At 39.4% G+C, this 17,609-nt stretch overlaps 1 protein-coding gene across 1 annotated transcript; it reads right to left on the bottom strand.

The window, feature by feature from the left end:
* Positions 1 to 2,815: 2,815 nt before the first annotated feature.
* On the bottom strand, positions 2,816 to 17,563 carry ttc21b (tetratricopeptide repeat domain 21B). The gene is made up of 29 exons (XM_061792934.1): positions 17,356 to 17,563; positions 16,391 to 16,520; positions 16,180 to 16,290; positions 15,934 to 16,100; positions 15,725 to 15,847; positions 15,418 to 15,575; positions 14,876 to 14,960; positions 14,652 to 14,750; positions 14,371 to 14,563; positions 13,164 to 13,261; positions 12,820 to 13,020; positions 12,592 to 12,721; positions 12,358 to 12,515; positions 10,954 to 11,178; positions 10,650 to 10,888; positions 10,442 to 10,514; positions 9,084 to 9,194; positions 8,863 to 9,001; positions 7,997 to 8,103; positions 7,598 to 7,786; positions 7,334 to 7,444; positions 7,166 to 7,247; positions 5,574 to 5,724; positions 5,324 to 5,485; positions 4,265 to 4,460; positions 3,792 to 4,016; positions 3,576 to 3,696; positions 3,390 to 3,457; positions 2,816 to 3,311 (listed from the first exon to the last, which is right to left on the bottom strand). Exons 1-29 carry the CDS (start codon positions 17,377 to 17,379, stop codon positions 3,234 to 3,236), a joined length of 3,954 nt encoding a protein of 1,317 aa, XP_061648918.1. The 5' UTR covers positions 17,380 to 17,563; the 3' UTR covers positions 2,816 to 3,233.
* Between the last annotated feature and the right edge of the window lie 46 nt (positions 17,564 to 17,609).

Genomic DNA, 17,609 nt, shown 5'->3' with positions numbered 1-17,609 from the left:
TGTTAAGAAGAGCAGCGACGTGGATCCCACCCGTGGGGAAAGTGGCTTTGGCCACAGTGGAGCGTGTCTGCCTTCAACTGGACTGCCTCCCACACTGCAAGCATCCACGTCTCATAAGGTGTTTCGGTGACTCTCAAACTAAACCTAAAAAAGAAAAAGAAAAAAAACTTAGCTCACCAAGAACAACAATCATGACTAAAATGAAAATACAGTAGTTTAGTAGTCCTACAGGTGTTCAGCAAACACAAGACAGGGTTTATTCCTGAAATGTACTATTATTGTAAGCTACTGTGCAGTTTGAACATTAAATTGTGCTTATAGGGGGGCAAAACAACTGTACTTAAATTATTCAATTGAAATGTAAATTAAATAATGAAAGGCAGCACGGTGGGCAACTGGTTAGCACATCTGTTCACAGTTCAGAGGACACGGGTTCAAATCCGGCCTGGCCTGAAAGGAGTTTCTGCTCGTGTCTGCGTGGGTTTTCCCCGGGTACTCCGGTTTCCTCCCACATCCCAAAAACTACTCGAAATTGCCCGTAGGTGTGAATGTGATGTGGTTGTTTGTTCTACGTGCCCTGCAATTGGCTGGTGAACAGTTCAGGGTGTACCCCGCCTTTTGCCCACAGTCAGCAGAGATAGGCGCCAGCACTCCTGCGACCCTAGTGAGGATAAGCGGTACGGAAAATGGACTGATTAAATTATGAAATAAATTGTTCCACAATAAACGTTTAAAAACAAAATGTTCTTAAAAATTTAATGCAAATGTACTGTCATAAAGTTGAAAACAACTGTGCTTATGCAGTGATTCTTTCATGTACAACTAGAGGGAGCCCAGTTACCATTAGTGGTAAGACTACCACACTTTTTTTTTATTTATTATTTCGTTAGCCTAATAGCATGATTGCCTGTTTTTTTAAAATTTATTATTTTCACAAAACAGGAAGAAAAAAAAACACCAAATGGAACAAACAAGAGTCCAGTTGCATTGATTCAACCTTTATGGATTAACCTTGACTTAGAATTTAAATACAAAGAAAACCCACAAACTTTAGCAAGCATTTCTTATTGACATTGTAAGGTTTTTGATACATCTTGCAATGCACTCATCAGTGGCGGGCCCCCGTTCCGTACAGTGACAATGCAGTACTGTAGTAAGATTTGTGTTACATTGCGTCAATGTAATGGGCGCATCACGTAGTCTTAGTCCCTGGTCAGGCTTTAGAATGCAATGAAATAATGCACTGAATACAATGAAAAATACCATTAATTAATACAATAAATTCTAAATATCATGAATGAATAAATAAGCCATTCAGACAAAACAGTGTGCGTGCATGTGTGTGCGCATGTGTTTAAAACGCTGCCGACGCCACAGTTCGTTCCTCCTTAGCCACAGCCACCTTGAGGCCTTTTCTGCTGTCTCAGTGCTGTGCCGGATTGCCTGCCTTTTGTGGGGCACTTGTAATGCCCAAGTGATGGTAGGCTTCGCAAGGGGTCCAACCAACAAACCCTCTAGAGCCAACTTCAAATGGCAGGCATCAAGTCTTCCACCCCTGACTGCGGCAATCCTCAACCAGCTCAACGTACTTGCTTCGCTTCCGTTCAGTCGCTTCTTCCCACCGGTCCTCCAATGGAACAGTGAGCTCCAGCATGACCACCTACCCTTCCTTCTGATCTCTGGTCTCAGAGATGTTATTGTAATGGCCTCTGGGAACCAGATGTGCTTCCCCTAATCGACCACCAGCTTCCAGTCCTTGGCCATTGCCAAGAGACCAGTCGACGGCCTTTGCTGTACCTTGGTCTTCTCTCCAGCCTTGATAAAAGAGATGAATTACTTGGTTGGTCTTTGCTGTTGCTTGGCTCTGGCAATGACTGAACAAATGGCATCAGCGACCTTCTTCAGAACCTGGTCGTGGCGTCAACGGTAGCGCCTTGTTTTATTCCCACTGCAACGGTAGCACACGCTCTTCCTCCACGCCCGCTCTCACTTCCTGTTGGACCACTTCATGACTGGCTCCTGGAGCTGTTCTTAGCTGGAAGTGTTGATGGAATACTGCATAGACCTGCCCTTTTTGATGACACCTGACCCAGTTAATATAAAAATATTGTACACAAGTAGGGGCGTGGTTGGATGGCATTTTGGTAAATCCAGGACTTGGACTTCCAGGCAAGGCCGACTTGTCAACCGCTGTAATTTGCCTCTGCAATTCTTGTCCTGCAGCTGTGATGGATTCGGTTTCTTTCGGGGAACAAATAAACAACTTCCCCAAGATTTGCACAGGCTTCTCTGAAATAGATGGTGTCTGTGTGGTTTCTAGGAAAAAACGGAACTGGTAATGTAACAAAAAGTTAAAAATGGGCAATTTTGCTATGCAACTGTATATGAACAATTTGTCCATGCGCTTTATCTTTAAACAATTCCCTTAAAATAATTGTGAAAGCTCACATTAATTAGTTTAAAATGGGGGGGGGGGGGGGGGGGGGGGGGGAGAATATAGAAAAAAAATACAAAAATGTATTTTACAAGCATGCTATCTAACAGAGTCACTGCATAATCAGTGAGATTCAATTAAAAAGTTCTAATATAAGCAAAATACTAGAAACAGTAGTTAAACCCCACTGTAAACTACAACTACAATAAACATATTGTTGAATGAATACATCTCTAATAGCGTGATTCAAAACTAAACTATCTTTGTAAATGCTGAATTATGACACAGATATTGTATTGTATAATTTCATACAGGCGTAGCTAATCATATGGCCAGAGGGTGTAGGATTGAAAGACACTATGAGAATATGACACAAAACAATACAAAAATAATCTTCATTTATTGTGTTTTGGATATTTCCTTAACATTGGAGATTGATGATAAAAAAATAATAATACTGAATTTAAAGTTTATTAAACTATGCTTAAGAAAGAACTAACTATAACTACATGATCCCCCTGTTTTACAACAGGGTATATACAGTGGATATAAAAAGTCTACACACCCCTATTGAAATGGCAGATTTTTATACTATATTGTAAAAAAAAAAAAAAAAAAAAAAAAAAGAAAATCTGGCATTTCAATAGCGATGTGTCGACTTTATATCCACAGTAACTCCACTGTGACCTGCATGGATTAATTTCCACAAAGTAACTGCAAAATGAACCAAACATTAAACATTGAACCAAAGTTTTAGTGTTCTTGACATTTATCTACAATTTAACAGGCGTTCAAGATCTTATGGTCTTAAGGCCCCACGAGCTTTGTCCAAAATGTCCTTTCTCATTTTTGGATAGTTTGGATGAGCAGCAAGAACCTGTGAATGGACGGGAATGATTTGTGATTACAAAATAACGGGAGGTGTTCCAACTGTAAGCATCGTGAGATATCTCACCTTGTGGCAAACATCGATGGCATCAAAATGCCGCTTTGCTTTTAAGTAGTTGAAAGCGAGCTTGTATCCTGAAATGCAGATTGTTAGATTTTTATGTTTTTTTTTTGCAATATACCGGTAATCATCTTAACCCAAATTTATCTTCATAACTAGAAGTGGACATGGCAGTGATTCTGGTCAACATACCGATGGTTGGGTTGGACTGATTTCCATATTTCCAGGCCAGTTCATAGTTGAATGCTGCATCTCGGAATGCCTGCTCTTTCTCCATTATAAAACCCCGATACTCATACGCTTTACAGCATGACTGCAGAGAAAATATTGAGTTAAATTCTTGATATTAAACATTCTTGATTAAGAAAAAAAAGGTTGTACATTAATAATATTAAAGCAGTGACATACCTTGTTATGGTTGAGACATCTCTTTAGGAGGTCATCTGCCAAGTCGTACTTCCCTGAATGGATGTAGATGTCCGCCAGGAGCAGCCAGCTCTTCTCAAACTCGTCGGCGTCGACAATGTTCCACGTCATCTTTGCTATACGTTTCAGTTGGTTCCTGGCTCGAGGAGTTTGTTTTTGCATCATGTATGCCGTTGCCATGGCTAACAATGCTGGCACGTGGTCTTTCTAAATTAAAAGACAACATCCTGGTCAAACAAGATCAAGGCAGCAACACCACCCCATCCCCTTCTTGTCTGGTTACCGATTTCACAACGATCCGATCTACAAAACCACAGTAACATTGTGAAGGCAGCTAGTTTAGCAATTCTGCCCATGTGTAATGGGTGATAAGAGAAGATAAAATAATGTGCTGTTATGTTTATTTACACTGGGAAGGATGCAGTCACTCAAGCATGCCATTATGGATTACTCACCTCACTGGTTGCAAACTCTGTGAAAACAGCAAGAGCTTTCTCTATATTGCCTTTCTGTTTAGTAGCGAGTAAGCAGTAGTTCTCCAGGATACGGAGCTGTATATGTCCACTGGGTGTCTGCGGCTTTATCTCCTTTACAAGTCTCTCGGCAGTTCTCACTGCAACCTGCTCCGTCTCTTGTTTCTCTGTTGAGTTCCTGAGCAGATAGGTTGACACACATTGCCGTTTTAATTGAACCTTTTGAGTTATATCGTAAGAGGATACAGTACAGTGACGCCTTGCGATACAAGTGGCTCAACTTGAGTTTTTCAAGATATGAGCCGTTTTGGCTTCTTATTTTTTTTTGCCTTGACCTGCGAGGGCGAACCTATGATATAGTTTTATATGGTGGCAGATGACATAACTCACTTCACAACGCGCAGCGGTTTGTCAGAATAAGTATATTTTTACAAAAGATGCTGCAAGCTGTTTATTGCCACTCATAGTTGAAGTTTACTGTCAAACTAAACATAAAACAAAATAGCATTACACATTGTGTATTAAATCACCATGTAGCTTAACCTTTAGCCAACTAGCTTAAAGCTACAAATAATGGGAACCGTCGTCATAGGCACGAGATGATCATTCGCATCTATGTGAGTTGTTTTGACCAACCCTTTTAGCAATGAATATTTGAACACAAGGGGTGCAGCAACAAATCGAGGGTGCCTATATAACAGTATTCTTTATCCTCTGCATAGAACAACAAATATTACTGCTCAGGAGTTGTGACGTCTCGTCTGTCTCAATGTATAAAAGTATGTCTGTCATACAATGGTGGCCAAAGCGCACACATCAGACAATGTGGATTGAATTGAATGGGATAGTGTGACAAAAACTGTTTAATTCATTTTAATTATATTTGTGTCATTCCTGTAAGTTTTTTAGAAATTGTAATTATTATAGAGTTCTATTTTTCTCATTAATAAACTTACATTATAAGATAAAAAAAAAAGAAAAACCTCTTATCTCAAGGCACCACTCACCCAAAAATCTTATTTTATGTGCTTTTCCACTCACCCAACTTCCCCATCTAAATTCTCAAATACTTCTCCTCCCATCGTGTCACTGTCAGGATTTAGGTAGATTTCAATCATGTTATAAATTGCGTTTTGACCCCAATCATTGTCTTTCCGTGCCTGGTTGAAGTGTCGCAGAGCAGCATTAGGTTCTCCTGTGTACCTGAGCATCAAGCACAAATTTTTGTTGAACTGTATATCGTACAGTACAAAGCAGATGATACCATAATCTCAAGAAACATCTGACTCACCAAAGATAAAGTCCTTTGCAGTAGTTAAAACCAGGGTCAAACTTGGCCCGAGAAGAACGTTTCTCTGCCCTATCAAAAAATTTGGGCACATCTTCCAACTTCCCTGCCCTCCTCAGCAAGTCAATGAGACGTGACAGAGTTGGGTAGTTGTCTAAAATGTAATAAGAAAAAAAAGAACAATTTAAAAATGTAAATGATTATGCTCGATATCCTTTTCCAATCAACCAGACACCAATCTGTAGTTACCACAAATATGTGGACAGAACTATGCAAAGGTCTTGGGCCAACATACTGTATTTGTACTTTTAGCAATGGCTAGCACATCTGCCTCACAGTCAGTCAAATCTTGGCTGAGACCATTTGTATGGCGTTTGAAGGTTCTCCTCATGCTTGAATGTTTTTTAAGGGTACTTCGGTTTCCTCCCACATTCCCAAAAAAAACAACAAAAAAACAAACAAACAAGCATGTTGGATAATTGAAGACTATAAATTACCCCTTGGTGAGAGTGTGAGTATTTGTTTGTCTGCATGTGCCCTGCCCACCAGTAAGTTTGGAAAATGGATTGTTTAAACAACGTCAAGATTACCATATATGTACTGTACATATACATATATTATAGAACAATGTCATTCAGTAAAGTGCAGGGCTCCACTACGCCAAAGTGATTTACAGAAAGGTGGTAGGGCTGCAGCTATCGAATATTGTAGAATACATTATTCTACCAATGATTCCATCAATTAATCAGATATGTTTTTTTTGCATTATTAAACAACATGTGCATGTGAGCCACAGGCATTTTTGTTGTCTGCTTCGAGTCGCCATCAACACGATCCACATTATGATATCTGTGACTTTGAATGTGTGTGGCTTTAAAAGGTGGGGCCTGGCCTGGTGAGTGACATGCGAGTTAGCAAATGAGAGTGTAGCGATTGCAGTTAGCCGCTGGCTGTCAACTGGCTAACCATTAGCAAGTTTGCATACAGTTGAGTGCCTAATCATCAGTTTTGGCTGTAGAAGCTTGGGTATTTATGAGATTATTTTGTTACCGTTTTTCAGTCAAGCGAAGTGTGTGGAGTTTTCATATTCTCCCCGTGCCTGCGTGGGTTTTCTCCAGGTACTACGTTTCCTCCCACATCCCAAAAACATGCACGGTAGGTTAATTCAAGACTCTAAATTGCCCATAGGTGTGAATGGTTGTTTGTTTATATAGGCCCTGCGATTGGCTGGCGACCAGCTACGGATGTACCCCGCCTCTCAGCCAGAGTCAGCTGGGATAGGCTCCTGCACGCCCGCGGTCCCAGTGAGGATAAGTGGTACGGAAGATGAATGAATGAGGTTATTCTATAAATATAAATATATTTCAGTACTGGGTGGTAACATTATGACAGTTGATGTAATTAAATTAATGTATGCAGATCCACACTAAAACATGATGGCTTCCTTCCTGATCCCTATATCATGCCACTTTTTCACTGTGCAACAATGACTGCTGTGAAAAGGGACATTAAAACAACAAAGCTAGTGGGCCCAAGACCGAGCACAGTCATGCACATAAATAACAACTGATTGTAAGAAATTGTGTATTTTGCACCTGGCTTACGCTCCAAGAGTTGTTGATAGCGGAAGACAGCCTGCTCATAGTCTTGTCTCCTGAACATAAGGTCAGCCATCATCTAAACACAAACACATGTTGAAAATAAGACATACTAATGTGTTCCAACAGATAATGGCCGAATATGCAGTGAAAGACTGAACACACCAGGGTTGCATCTTCATTAAACTGGTCGTTCTTCAAGATGACACTGCATTGTTCCTGGCATGAATCAACCTCATCGATGGTAAGGAAAATCTGGGCCAACTCCAGCATCACCTAGAAATAGTGAGTTTTGTGAATCCCTCTTCTCAAATCCAACAGTCTAAGAGAGGGTAAATACATGTAGGGATGACACTAAAAGATGCTCAGGCTGGTCCACCACAGCTGCAACAGGGAGGACATAGGACGTTTTGATTCAGTAGTACGGACCTTGTGATCCGTCTCACAGTAAACAAGAGCTTCTTTGTAGAACTTGATTGCTCTCTCGTAGCCCCTCTGGCTAGTGTAGTGTTGAGCGATCTCAGCGCAGATCTTGGCAGCGAGTTGCTTCTGCATGGGGATGGCGTCAGGCTCCTCCAATTCCACGCGCTTTAGCACCTTCGCCTGCACATCTCGGGCCTAGAACAGTACATCATAATGATACGATGATAATAAAAACTGCTATCCATTATAAAACATAACTGAATAGCATTGCCGTTAATACTTCATTCAGTGTATTATGTACACATTACTAAATGAAATACTAATACAGACCTGCTGAGAGATAATGGCATAATTGATCCAAAATATAAAATCTTAATCGAGAACTTAACAAGTAGGACCACTTACTCTTTGTAGGGATGTTAACGCTTCCTCTGTTTTATCAACCTTATTTTGGACCTTTGCCAACAGCATTAGATAGCGGCAATCATCTGAGAGGGCGGTCAGTTCATTCACTTTGTTGGAAGACAGAAAAATTGTAAATTACAATGACGTCCATTACTATATAATTACATAAAAAAAAAGAGCTGGGCAGGTTCACATGTAATTTTGCTTGCTTTTCTGCCTTCTGTTCATGACATGCACGTACTCATGGGCGACAACAAGGCGATCTAAAGCGGCCACACCAATGCCAAGCCCACACAGTGGTTGTCAAGTGGGATTAAAAATAAATAAATAAATACTCCCTAACCGGTCTTCCACCTTTCTGTGGGTGATGTGTGCCCACTCATGGCCAGTGACGAGGCACTCGGGGGGGGCAACGCAAGTGGATTGCCTTAAGGGAAATGTTATTTTCGGGGTGTAGGTATAGCTAGGTAGAAAACTGGGCGTCGCAATTGCGGCAGAAACGCTGATGCAAACGAAGGCGCTTAAGTTCTTAAATAGTGGGAGAGGGGAGACTGCATGCCAGGGGCCCTAGTGAGTCACTAGGCACTGTTTTAGCCCCCTCCCCCCTCTGAAAAAAAAGTTTCTAAAAAAATGAGGACAACTGAAATGGTGAAAAGCAGCCTAACGCTATATCTCAGTATAAAGTACTACATAGTTCTCAGTCTTTGCATGTTTCCAGCAATTATCTTCAAACGTATAATGCATTAAGAAACAAATGTCTTGAGTTTATTTTACAGGGCAGCATTGTAGATCCACTGTCCTCTTTTCCCTGTCAGAGGTCTGTGGTGATGTGATGTTGAGACTGTGTTGTATGGGAAGAACTGCACCTGGTTCACGGGTGAGAGAGTCATGCAGAAGTCTCTCACAGCGCTCGTATTGCTTCATCTTCATCAGCAGCTCAGCCAGGTCATAGCGCAAGAAATTCTGTTGCTCAGACTTCAGTGCAGCTTCATAGTAATGTATTGCCTGCGTAATGCGAAGCATTGCATCAACACTGAGATCTTTCTGAGAGGCAATCATGGGTATCCCCGCAAATGTTGATACAAACCTTGGCGTAAAAATGAGTCTTGACCAGAGCTTTCCCAAACTTGCTGGCAAGAGCGCCATCTTTGGGGGTTTTCTCAAGAGCATGCTCATATACCTCAATGGCTTTTTCTGGCTGAGGATCAACATAACAAACAATGAGTGGTAGGGCAATTAGCATGGTTTAAATTTAAGCATAAAATGAATAGGCGGAAGTTTCTGGGAATAATTGTCAAAGCTGCTTTAAAAAGTGAAGGAAATGAATTAACTACTGTATAGTTCACTCATGACTGTTTTGGTTTGTTTATAAGTACAAAAGATAACTCAACACGATGCATAATTGTATAATGAACATAGTAATTAATTGAAAATACTCAGGATAATAGTGACTAAAGCAGAGCTGCCAACCTATAAAAATTCACTTACAGAAGAATTTATCCAAATTTGTCTGAATTTCCACGTTTCCAAAATTTTGTCAAGAACATTACTGTGCTTAGTGAAAACTAGTCATATCGCCTAGGTAAATGACAGCTGGGATAGGCTCCAGCACGCCCGAGACCCTAGTGAGGAGAAGCGGCTCAGAAAATGGACGGATGTCTACAATTCAGTTGCAGAGATCTGTTCGTAAATTACAGATGTCAGCAACTGACTTGTAGATATCTGTAATTCCAGTTTGAGATACCTACAACATCAGTTTGACTAGTCATAATTCCAGTCACAGATATCACCAACATCATTTCACAGAGTTAAAACTTAGTTTAAGATCTCTGAAAAGAGGCATGTAGATACTGTATCTTGAATTGAGGTAAATTAAGGATACCTTGAATCGGAATCACGACTCGGCATGGGCTGGCATCAGATTCTGACGGTACCATATTCTTGAGCAAAAATATCACGGTATCACGGTATTATATATCGAAAATGTATTATTTTTGAATATTTGGGTAAACAACTTTTTTCCCATTAAACACAATTTATGAATTACAGATATCTGCAACACATATCCAGTCTAACTGTTAAGATGTTAAAAGCGCTTGCCATAGCATTGTAGTTTGTTTTGGATGTCCAATATGTAAAGTAAAAAAGTGCCAGTAGGGGGCCATGATTACCCACACGGGATACCAATGCCGACTCGCCATTCAAATGTGTACTATAGTTGATTGAAGTTTGACTTGAGTTTGAGTTACACCTTATTCTCGAATACAATACAGTAGCTGTAAAATTCCAGAGTCCGAACGACTTATATGTTCTTTTTCAGGTAGTATATGATGAGTAAAGACTAGATTACAATTAAAAATGTACATCTCAAAACTGAATCTAATGAAAGTACTGTAAAGGGTACATTTAAAAAAATGATTTGATTCAATTGATTCTTCCACTTACCTCTAAAATGTGCATGTAAGCGTCCCCCAGTAAGACACATGACTGAGGACCAGGTAGCTTATCCACCATTTCCCTGGAGAACAGACCAAGATCACATTGAATACGTGCCTCATTAAACAGATATATATAGGGATAAAAGTGTTGGTATACTTTCTCACAACTATAAATAATCCAGAGTTACATCATGATCCAATTTACTACTACTCACCTGTAACAGCTCACAAACAGACGCTTATCCTTTTTGTGGTTGAGGTATATGTCTGCCATTTTCTCCTTGGCCTGGATGTAGTACAGCTGCTCACGTGTAATGTTTCTGAGCATGCTCAGTGCCAACTCTGTGTCACCTCGAAGCAAAGCCAGGTCTGCATTGGCAATAGTGACACGGAGCTCTTCGGGTGTCCCTGAGAACTCATTGATGGCGTCCTGCATCACCTTGGCTGCTTCATGCTGTAATATTAAATTGGTATATGATCTTACAAACAATAGAGATTACAAATATACATTCTTTATACCTGTTCTCCATTTAGCCACAAGGCCTCAGCTAACTCCAAGAAGATAGAGACACAGTCAGCAGAACTCAGGTCGATCTTTTTGTTTTTGGACTTAGCTGATGATCCAGCCCTGCAGATCCCAGGAAGACTCATTGCCATTTGCAAAATTTGAATAGCCTCAGTCAGTTCACCGATTTTTTTCTTTGCCTGGGCTTTGATCAGGAGATACAAGGGATGTTCTCGAATCTGAAATGAACAAGTAGCTTATTAGGGCAAAATGTTTTCTCCATGTCATTTACGAAAGATGTATAGTGGAATCTTGGTTTGTGGATTTAATATGTTCCGTGACTGAACAGAAAAGTTTGCGAACCAGCGTAATGCTTCCCATTAAAATGACTGACTAAGCTGCAGAATTATGTAATATTTACCTAATTTCAATTGGTGTGTGTTTAAAATTAAACTACTGTGCAATATAGAAATAAGTGAAAGGAGAAAAACAATGTGCTTGCAAACAAATCACTGTGCAATGTCTTAGCCTTTTCCCATACAGTAGCTACTGTTTACATTCACCATGGATACAGCTAGCCTAAAATGGCCAAAAACAAGGATACCTGCAATGTGTGCACGCATGGACCCAAGGATGTTTACACGGCACGAGAAAAAGCACAACTTAGCCTTTCACGACAATGCCAAGACTGTTCGTTAACCGCAAATAGTCCTTGAGCCAAAGTATTTTTTATTTTCTCGAAAAAGTTGTATGTAAATCGAAGTTCCACTGTATTATAAAATGGAAGCTGTGAGTAAAAAACACAACTCGTCCCTTCCGTACATCAAAATATTGCATCGCTTGTTGTTTGCAATACAATATCAATAAAAATACTGATACATACGCACAAGGCAGTGTTTGTGTGTATGTATCAGTATTTATATTAAAAATGCAGGCGATCAAAATGTCTCAATACTGGCTCCTCCAAGTGGCCCCCCTCAGAAAAAAAAATAAATCGTATTGAACAGTAATATTCATGCTGAAGTATACAGACACAAGAATATAAATAATAATAAATCAAATTCAGAAAGTGCTTTTCTTATTATGCGTAATTATGACAATCAATTCCACTCATATAACAGAAACAAGTTAACATTATCTTGTAAATGCATCTTTAAAAAAATAAAATTAAATGCATGAGGGTTAATAAATGTATCTGTGCCGAATAGATTATCTTTTCTTTTTTTGGTAACATGAAAACAGGGATTGTTTTTTTTTTCTTGCAATTGATCAATTATTGTCCAATTGCTGTATTGTGAACAAAATATATTGGTAATATTGTATTGTTGAGGAAGTGTTAACCACCAACTAAAGAGGGAATTACTTTGCACAGCTGAGGTCACTGTAGAAAATTGTGATGGCAATGACGATGCTCTTACCTCAAAGTTATGGCTGAGGCAGAGTTCAAGCGACTGGGAACACGAAGTAAAGCTACCCCGCAACAAGTGGATCTGTGCCATGAGCAGATGAGAGTCCGTATGAGAAGGACACTGTTCGAGGCAGTGATGTAGACTGCTCTGAGCAGCGTCAACATCACCTGAATGGACACAGACATGCAATAGTTAAGAAGTCAGTTAAAGAAGAAGCTAACACATTTAAAATGCAGTGCTCACCGGACTGATATCTGACTTTGGCTTGCAGGAAGACCCCTTGCAGGAGGCCTGGCACTATCTTGACCACTGTATCCAACAATGCAGCACAGTGCCTGAGTTGCGGAGCAGGAGACAGGCCCTGAGCTGGAGGCTAAACAGCATCAGTCGAGAAGAGAATTTTACAACAATAATTTTAACACAAACCTTCAAGGTGGAAACTTAAACCTTATTGTCATTTATAAGTTGTACCTTAGTGGGACACAGAGCAAGGTACTCCTTGACAATCTGTAACAGGAAGTCAGGGTTCAGCTTCTGAAAGTACTCCGCACCCAGAGGTAGACCCTGGAGAGTAGACAAATGGATTTCCACGGCATCGTTCAGGAGCTTGGTTACCTCTTCCTGGGAGTGGCGCTTTTTAATTGCTACAAGCGCACGCAGGTAGAGGATGTCCTAATGAGATGGGAAAAAAATGTAAAATGTATAACTAGACTGAGATGGAACCAAACATTGACATTTGCCCATAGGAGCAAATGCCCTGTGGTGACAATTATTGTAAATAGCATTTAAATAGCATTATTTTTAAATAATAATACCCCTGATTTTCCTATGGATTGTTGAATTTCTGTAAGAAATTCCAGTTGTTGGTCTGCATCTTCAAGGCGGCCTTCTATCAGCTGGCATTGAATTATACCTGTGCAACAAAATGATAATGGACATACACTGTGGATGTGAAAGACTACAAATCAATGTTCAAATTCTAGGTTTTTGCGATGTACAAAATAAGACCAAGATAAATCATATCAAAAACATTGCCGCCATTAATAAAATAAACAACTGATATAATGTGGTTGCACAAGTGTGCACACCCTCTTATAATTGGGGATGTCTATGTTCAGAATTAAACAATCACATTAAAACTCATCTTAAATGGGCGTCAGCGCACACTTGCCACCATTTAAAGTGCCTTTGATTGAACCTAAATTCATATCAGTTGATTTAGTAGGCTTTTCCTGACGTTTTCTAGCAGAAGCTTGAAGGTTTCGCACTACCACCAACGGGTATTTGGAACTGTTCATAATTTGATACCACTTGACAATGGCCCAAATTCCAGCAGAAGAAAAACAACCCTCAACCCATCATCATGCTTCGTTGTAGGTATGTTCTTTTGGAAATACGCAGTGTTGTGTTTTTGAATTATAATTAATTCTAAAAGGTATGTTTGCCCAAAACACAACACTGCTCAATGCAAAAAAAAATAAATAAATAAATAAATAAACACCGCCAGATAAGTGCGGGGGTAGCAGCATAATACTTTGGGGGTGTTTTTCTTTAACTGTAACTGGGGCCTTAGACAAAGTGTGAGGAATTACGAACATTTCCAAATCGCAGTCAGTGTTTGCACATCTTCAGGCTACTGCTACAAAGGAAATAAAATATCTGGAAAAGTGTACTATAAAATAAAAAATGTATTTGGGGTTAATTAGAGGCATTTTAAATGGTGGCAGGTGTGCGCTGACTCCCATATAACATGAGTTTGAATGTGTATGGTTAATTCTTAACACAGCCACATCCTCAGTTTTACATTATCTCAGTTGTTTATTTTTATTTCCCTTCTTGAAAAGATAATTTTTTTTCAATTGAGTTGTACAGGGTATAGGTTATATTGGTGGGGAAAAACAGTTTTCAAATCATTTATCTTGGTCTCATTTTTTGATCTCGAAAAAATTTGGCATTTGTGACTTTCTGTAAGTCATTATTTTCCCGTGGATCTCTACGTTAGCTTTAGTCTTTGCAACTTACCAGTCAGTGCAGAGAGGCTTGTCTCATCCAAAGTCATAGCTGTCTTGTACCACTTTATGGCCTCCTTGATTTTACCCTGAAGAACCATGAGGTAGCCCAACTCCGTGGCTAAATCCGAGTTCCCTTCTGTCATGTAGTAGGCTTTTTCCACCATTCTGAACACCTGCTCCAGGATTTTCTCATTTCGTCCACACTAGGAGGAATCAATGCATAATAATAAATTGTGAAACTCCACATCAGACAAAACTAAAGCAAAAACAAACAAGAATAGTAGCTCTTACAACTCGGGTGAATGCAAGAGACATTCTATAAACAAGCTCTGGGTTGCGTGGTTCAAACATGTCCAGACTGCTGATGAGGTTGGAAAGATGTTTTGTTGACTGCCAAGCGAGATACAGAAACAGTACAAATAATGAAACTTTAAGAGCACTTTGATGTCACATATAACAGCTGTATATAACATTTTACTGGGACTAAGGTCATGTTTGCTATAGTTTTGAGGTACCTCAGCAATATCTCCATTTTTACATAAGGAATACAGTGTTAGCATCTGTAGTGCGTCCAGGTTGTTTTTATCCATTTGTAAAAGTCTGAAATGAGACACAGCAACGTTTGAATTGAAGGGTTTTGCATTTAATAATTGATAAAGACATCGACGGAAGACTAATGAGCTTCCAGTAAAAAGTTCTGACTTTAGAATAGCTGCCAATGAATGGACAATATTGTGGCACCATACACTTAAACTGGGTAGGATAGCATTGTAAAAGCAGACTAGTGAGCACAACTGGTGTTTTTACTCTTGGAATTGCAGTATGTTTTCATACTTTGGTTTTTATTGTATTTATTTGTATTTGGTTTTATTTTGCTTTGTTTTGCTTTTGCTGTCTGCAGCCAGGTCAGCATTGCAAATGAGAATCTGTTCTCAATTGCCTTACCTGGATAAACAAAGGTGCAATAAATAAATAGAATCATGGAGGACTGATGTGCTTGCAATGACAAACTGTTAACTTTAGAGAATCACTAGGGAGAGACCATCTCAATCCTTACCTGATTGCTGCCTCTGTGGTTTGCTCCCAGTCTTGGAGGTTTAAAAACAGTTTCATCTTCTTAATAAGAGCAGGCAAGAACCCAGGGAAACTAGCAATGACCTTGTTAACCACATCTAATGCTCCTGAATAGTTCTGACGATATTCATAGTATTGTGCCTAGGATAGAAAAGAAATCCCTTTAATCATAGTAAACACAGCAAGAGGATGTACAGGTATACAAATGTTCAACGAATCTTCGCATCATAACAGTTTGAACTGTGGTTGAGGAATGAAATTCAATAATAAACTATTTATTTCGAACTCACCTTTCCCATCAGAGCAAAAACATCTGGTCCGTCCTTCAGCCCTTCGTCAAAGTATTTTCCAGCTTTTCTGGCATATGCATCTTTCCCACACGTCACATCTATCCATCCTTTCAGGATTATACCCTGGAGAACAAATTTGTCATATTCTTTTCCCAGGACACCAACTCCTGAATGTTTCACTTACTCTAACGACACCATGATTGTCCTACCTCTTTGGAGCCATTGGAGAGTTTGATCATTCGCTCTGTGTATTCCCTCGCTTTATCATTTCGGCCTAATAGCCAGAGAAACACACCAGCATGGTAAAGACTCTGAGGAGACGCGCTTTTGCGATCCTCCTTGATTTTTGCTTCAAGTTCTTGTATAACTTCTCTGTCTGCAATGACAAAAACAAATTAAAATATTACCCAAACTGATACATTTATATCATGAATAAAAGAACCTTGTTGTCTTACCTGGTTTTGTCTTTTTCTTCTCAATGTTGACAAGTGCCATTAGAGTGCACAGAGACACATCTCGTGCATCTTTTAGTGTGTGCAACTCTGCTGTAGCTTCTAGAATTGAATCTGTAGTTAATTAAAAACAATCTGTTAGTTACGTATGCATATTACAAGTAGACAATTTTGTAAGAGGTTATGTATTGCTAGTGTATTGTGTTCAGTCTACCTTGCATTAAAGAGCCATATCCATGGAAGAAACTGAGGACAGGGTCACCTCTGAATTTTGTCAGAGCAGCTGCTGCAGCGTTCACAGCATGGTTGAAATATTTTTCGTTGCAATAATATCTGATTAAAGCCTGAGAACAACAATACCAGAGAGTTATAGCTCCAGTTGTGGGACGTGAAGAAGTTAGTGTACTGAAGTAGATTTTTCAAGTGTCTATATTTTACTTTTACTCCCTTCATGTGAAAACAGATATCTGGACTGTCCTTACTTTGTCAAAGAAGTCTTGTTACTTTTTTAAACCTCTGTAGAACTCAATGTGAAAAAAAAAACCCGTAAACATATACTTATTGACAGTATAAGCTGAGCTCATTTTTCTTTGTACTTTTTGTAGTTAACAAAATTAGAGTCAATATTGTTAAGTAGAGGCGTTAAATCAGTACGCCTTTTTATTTAACACAAGTATCTGTATTTATAGTATCTGTATAGTAAGGTGTATTTTTCAGTTATCATTATCTAATTTAGCAGATGTAAAGCTATAAACGTATCCAGGTGCTCATTAAGGACCTGTTGTCAATTCAGTCCTGGTAAGGAAAAAAATCAACTTGACTTAAGTACATTTTAGAGTCTATACTGTTTTTTTTTTTTTTTTTTAAACAGGAGCAGAATAAGTACTTTTAATTTTACCGTATCTGTACTTCTACGTAAATACTGATTATCTTTCCCCATTTCTGTAAAGGCACACAGCAAACGCAAATAATAATATAACAAATAATCGAAAAAACACAAAACGTTGTGATGATTCATCACATTATCGCTCTAAATGACCCAAACTAAGAACGCTAACTACCTTGTTAAATTTTTATGCGTCTTGAGCACAGCCAATATTCGTAATTTGATGGAAACACCCCGTACGTACTACATTACGTCCATGTATAGTAAGTAAATGAGTTAAAATGTGCGCTCACCAGTGCTGTCTCCTCCTTCTCCATTTTGGCTGAGAAACGCTATGCGTGTGCAACAACTGATGCGCGAATAAGATATTATTTATCCATATGGTCTTAGTGTTTATGATCAACAATAACAAAAGTGTTGCTTTGCTGTTTTGTGGGGCCGATCGCCATTTTGAGCTCCCTCTTCTCGCGTTGCCTTGGTAACAGCAGACGGCTCATTCTCTTCTTCGTTGTTCGTCTAGGTTGACAGACGCAACACTGTCACCAAC

Source organism: Phyllopteryx taeniolatus, chromosome 12 (genome assembly GCF_024500385.1).
Source record: "Phyllopteryx taeniolatus isolate TA_2022b chromosome 12, UOR_Ptae_1.2, whole genome shotgun sequence".
NCBI classification, from domain to species: Eukaryota; Metazoa; Chordata; class Actinopteri; order Syngnathiformes; family Syngnathidae; genus Phyllopteryx; species Phyllopteryx taeniolatus.
This window is presented reverse-complemented; position numbering and strand designations above follow the sequence as displayed.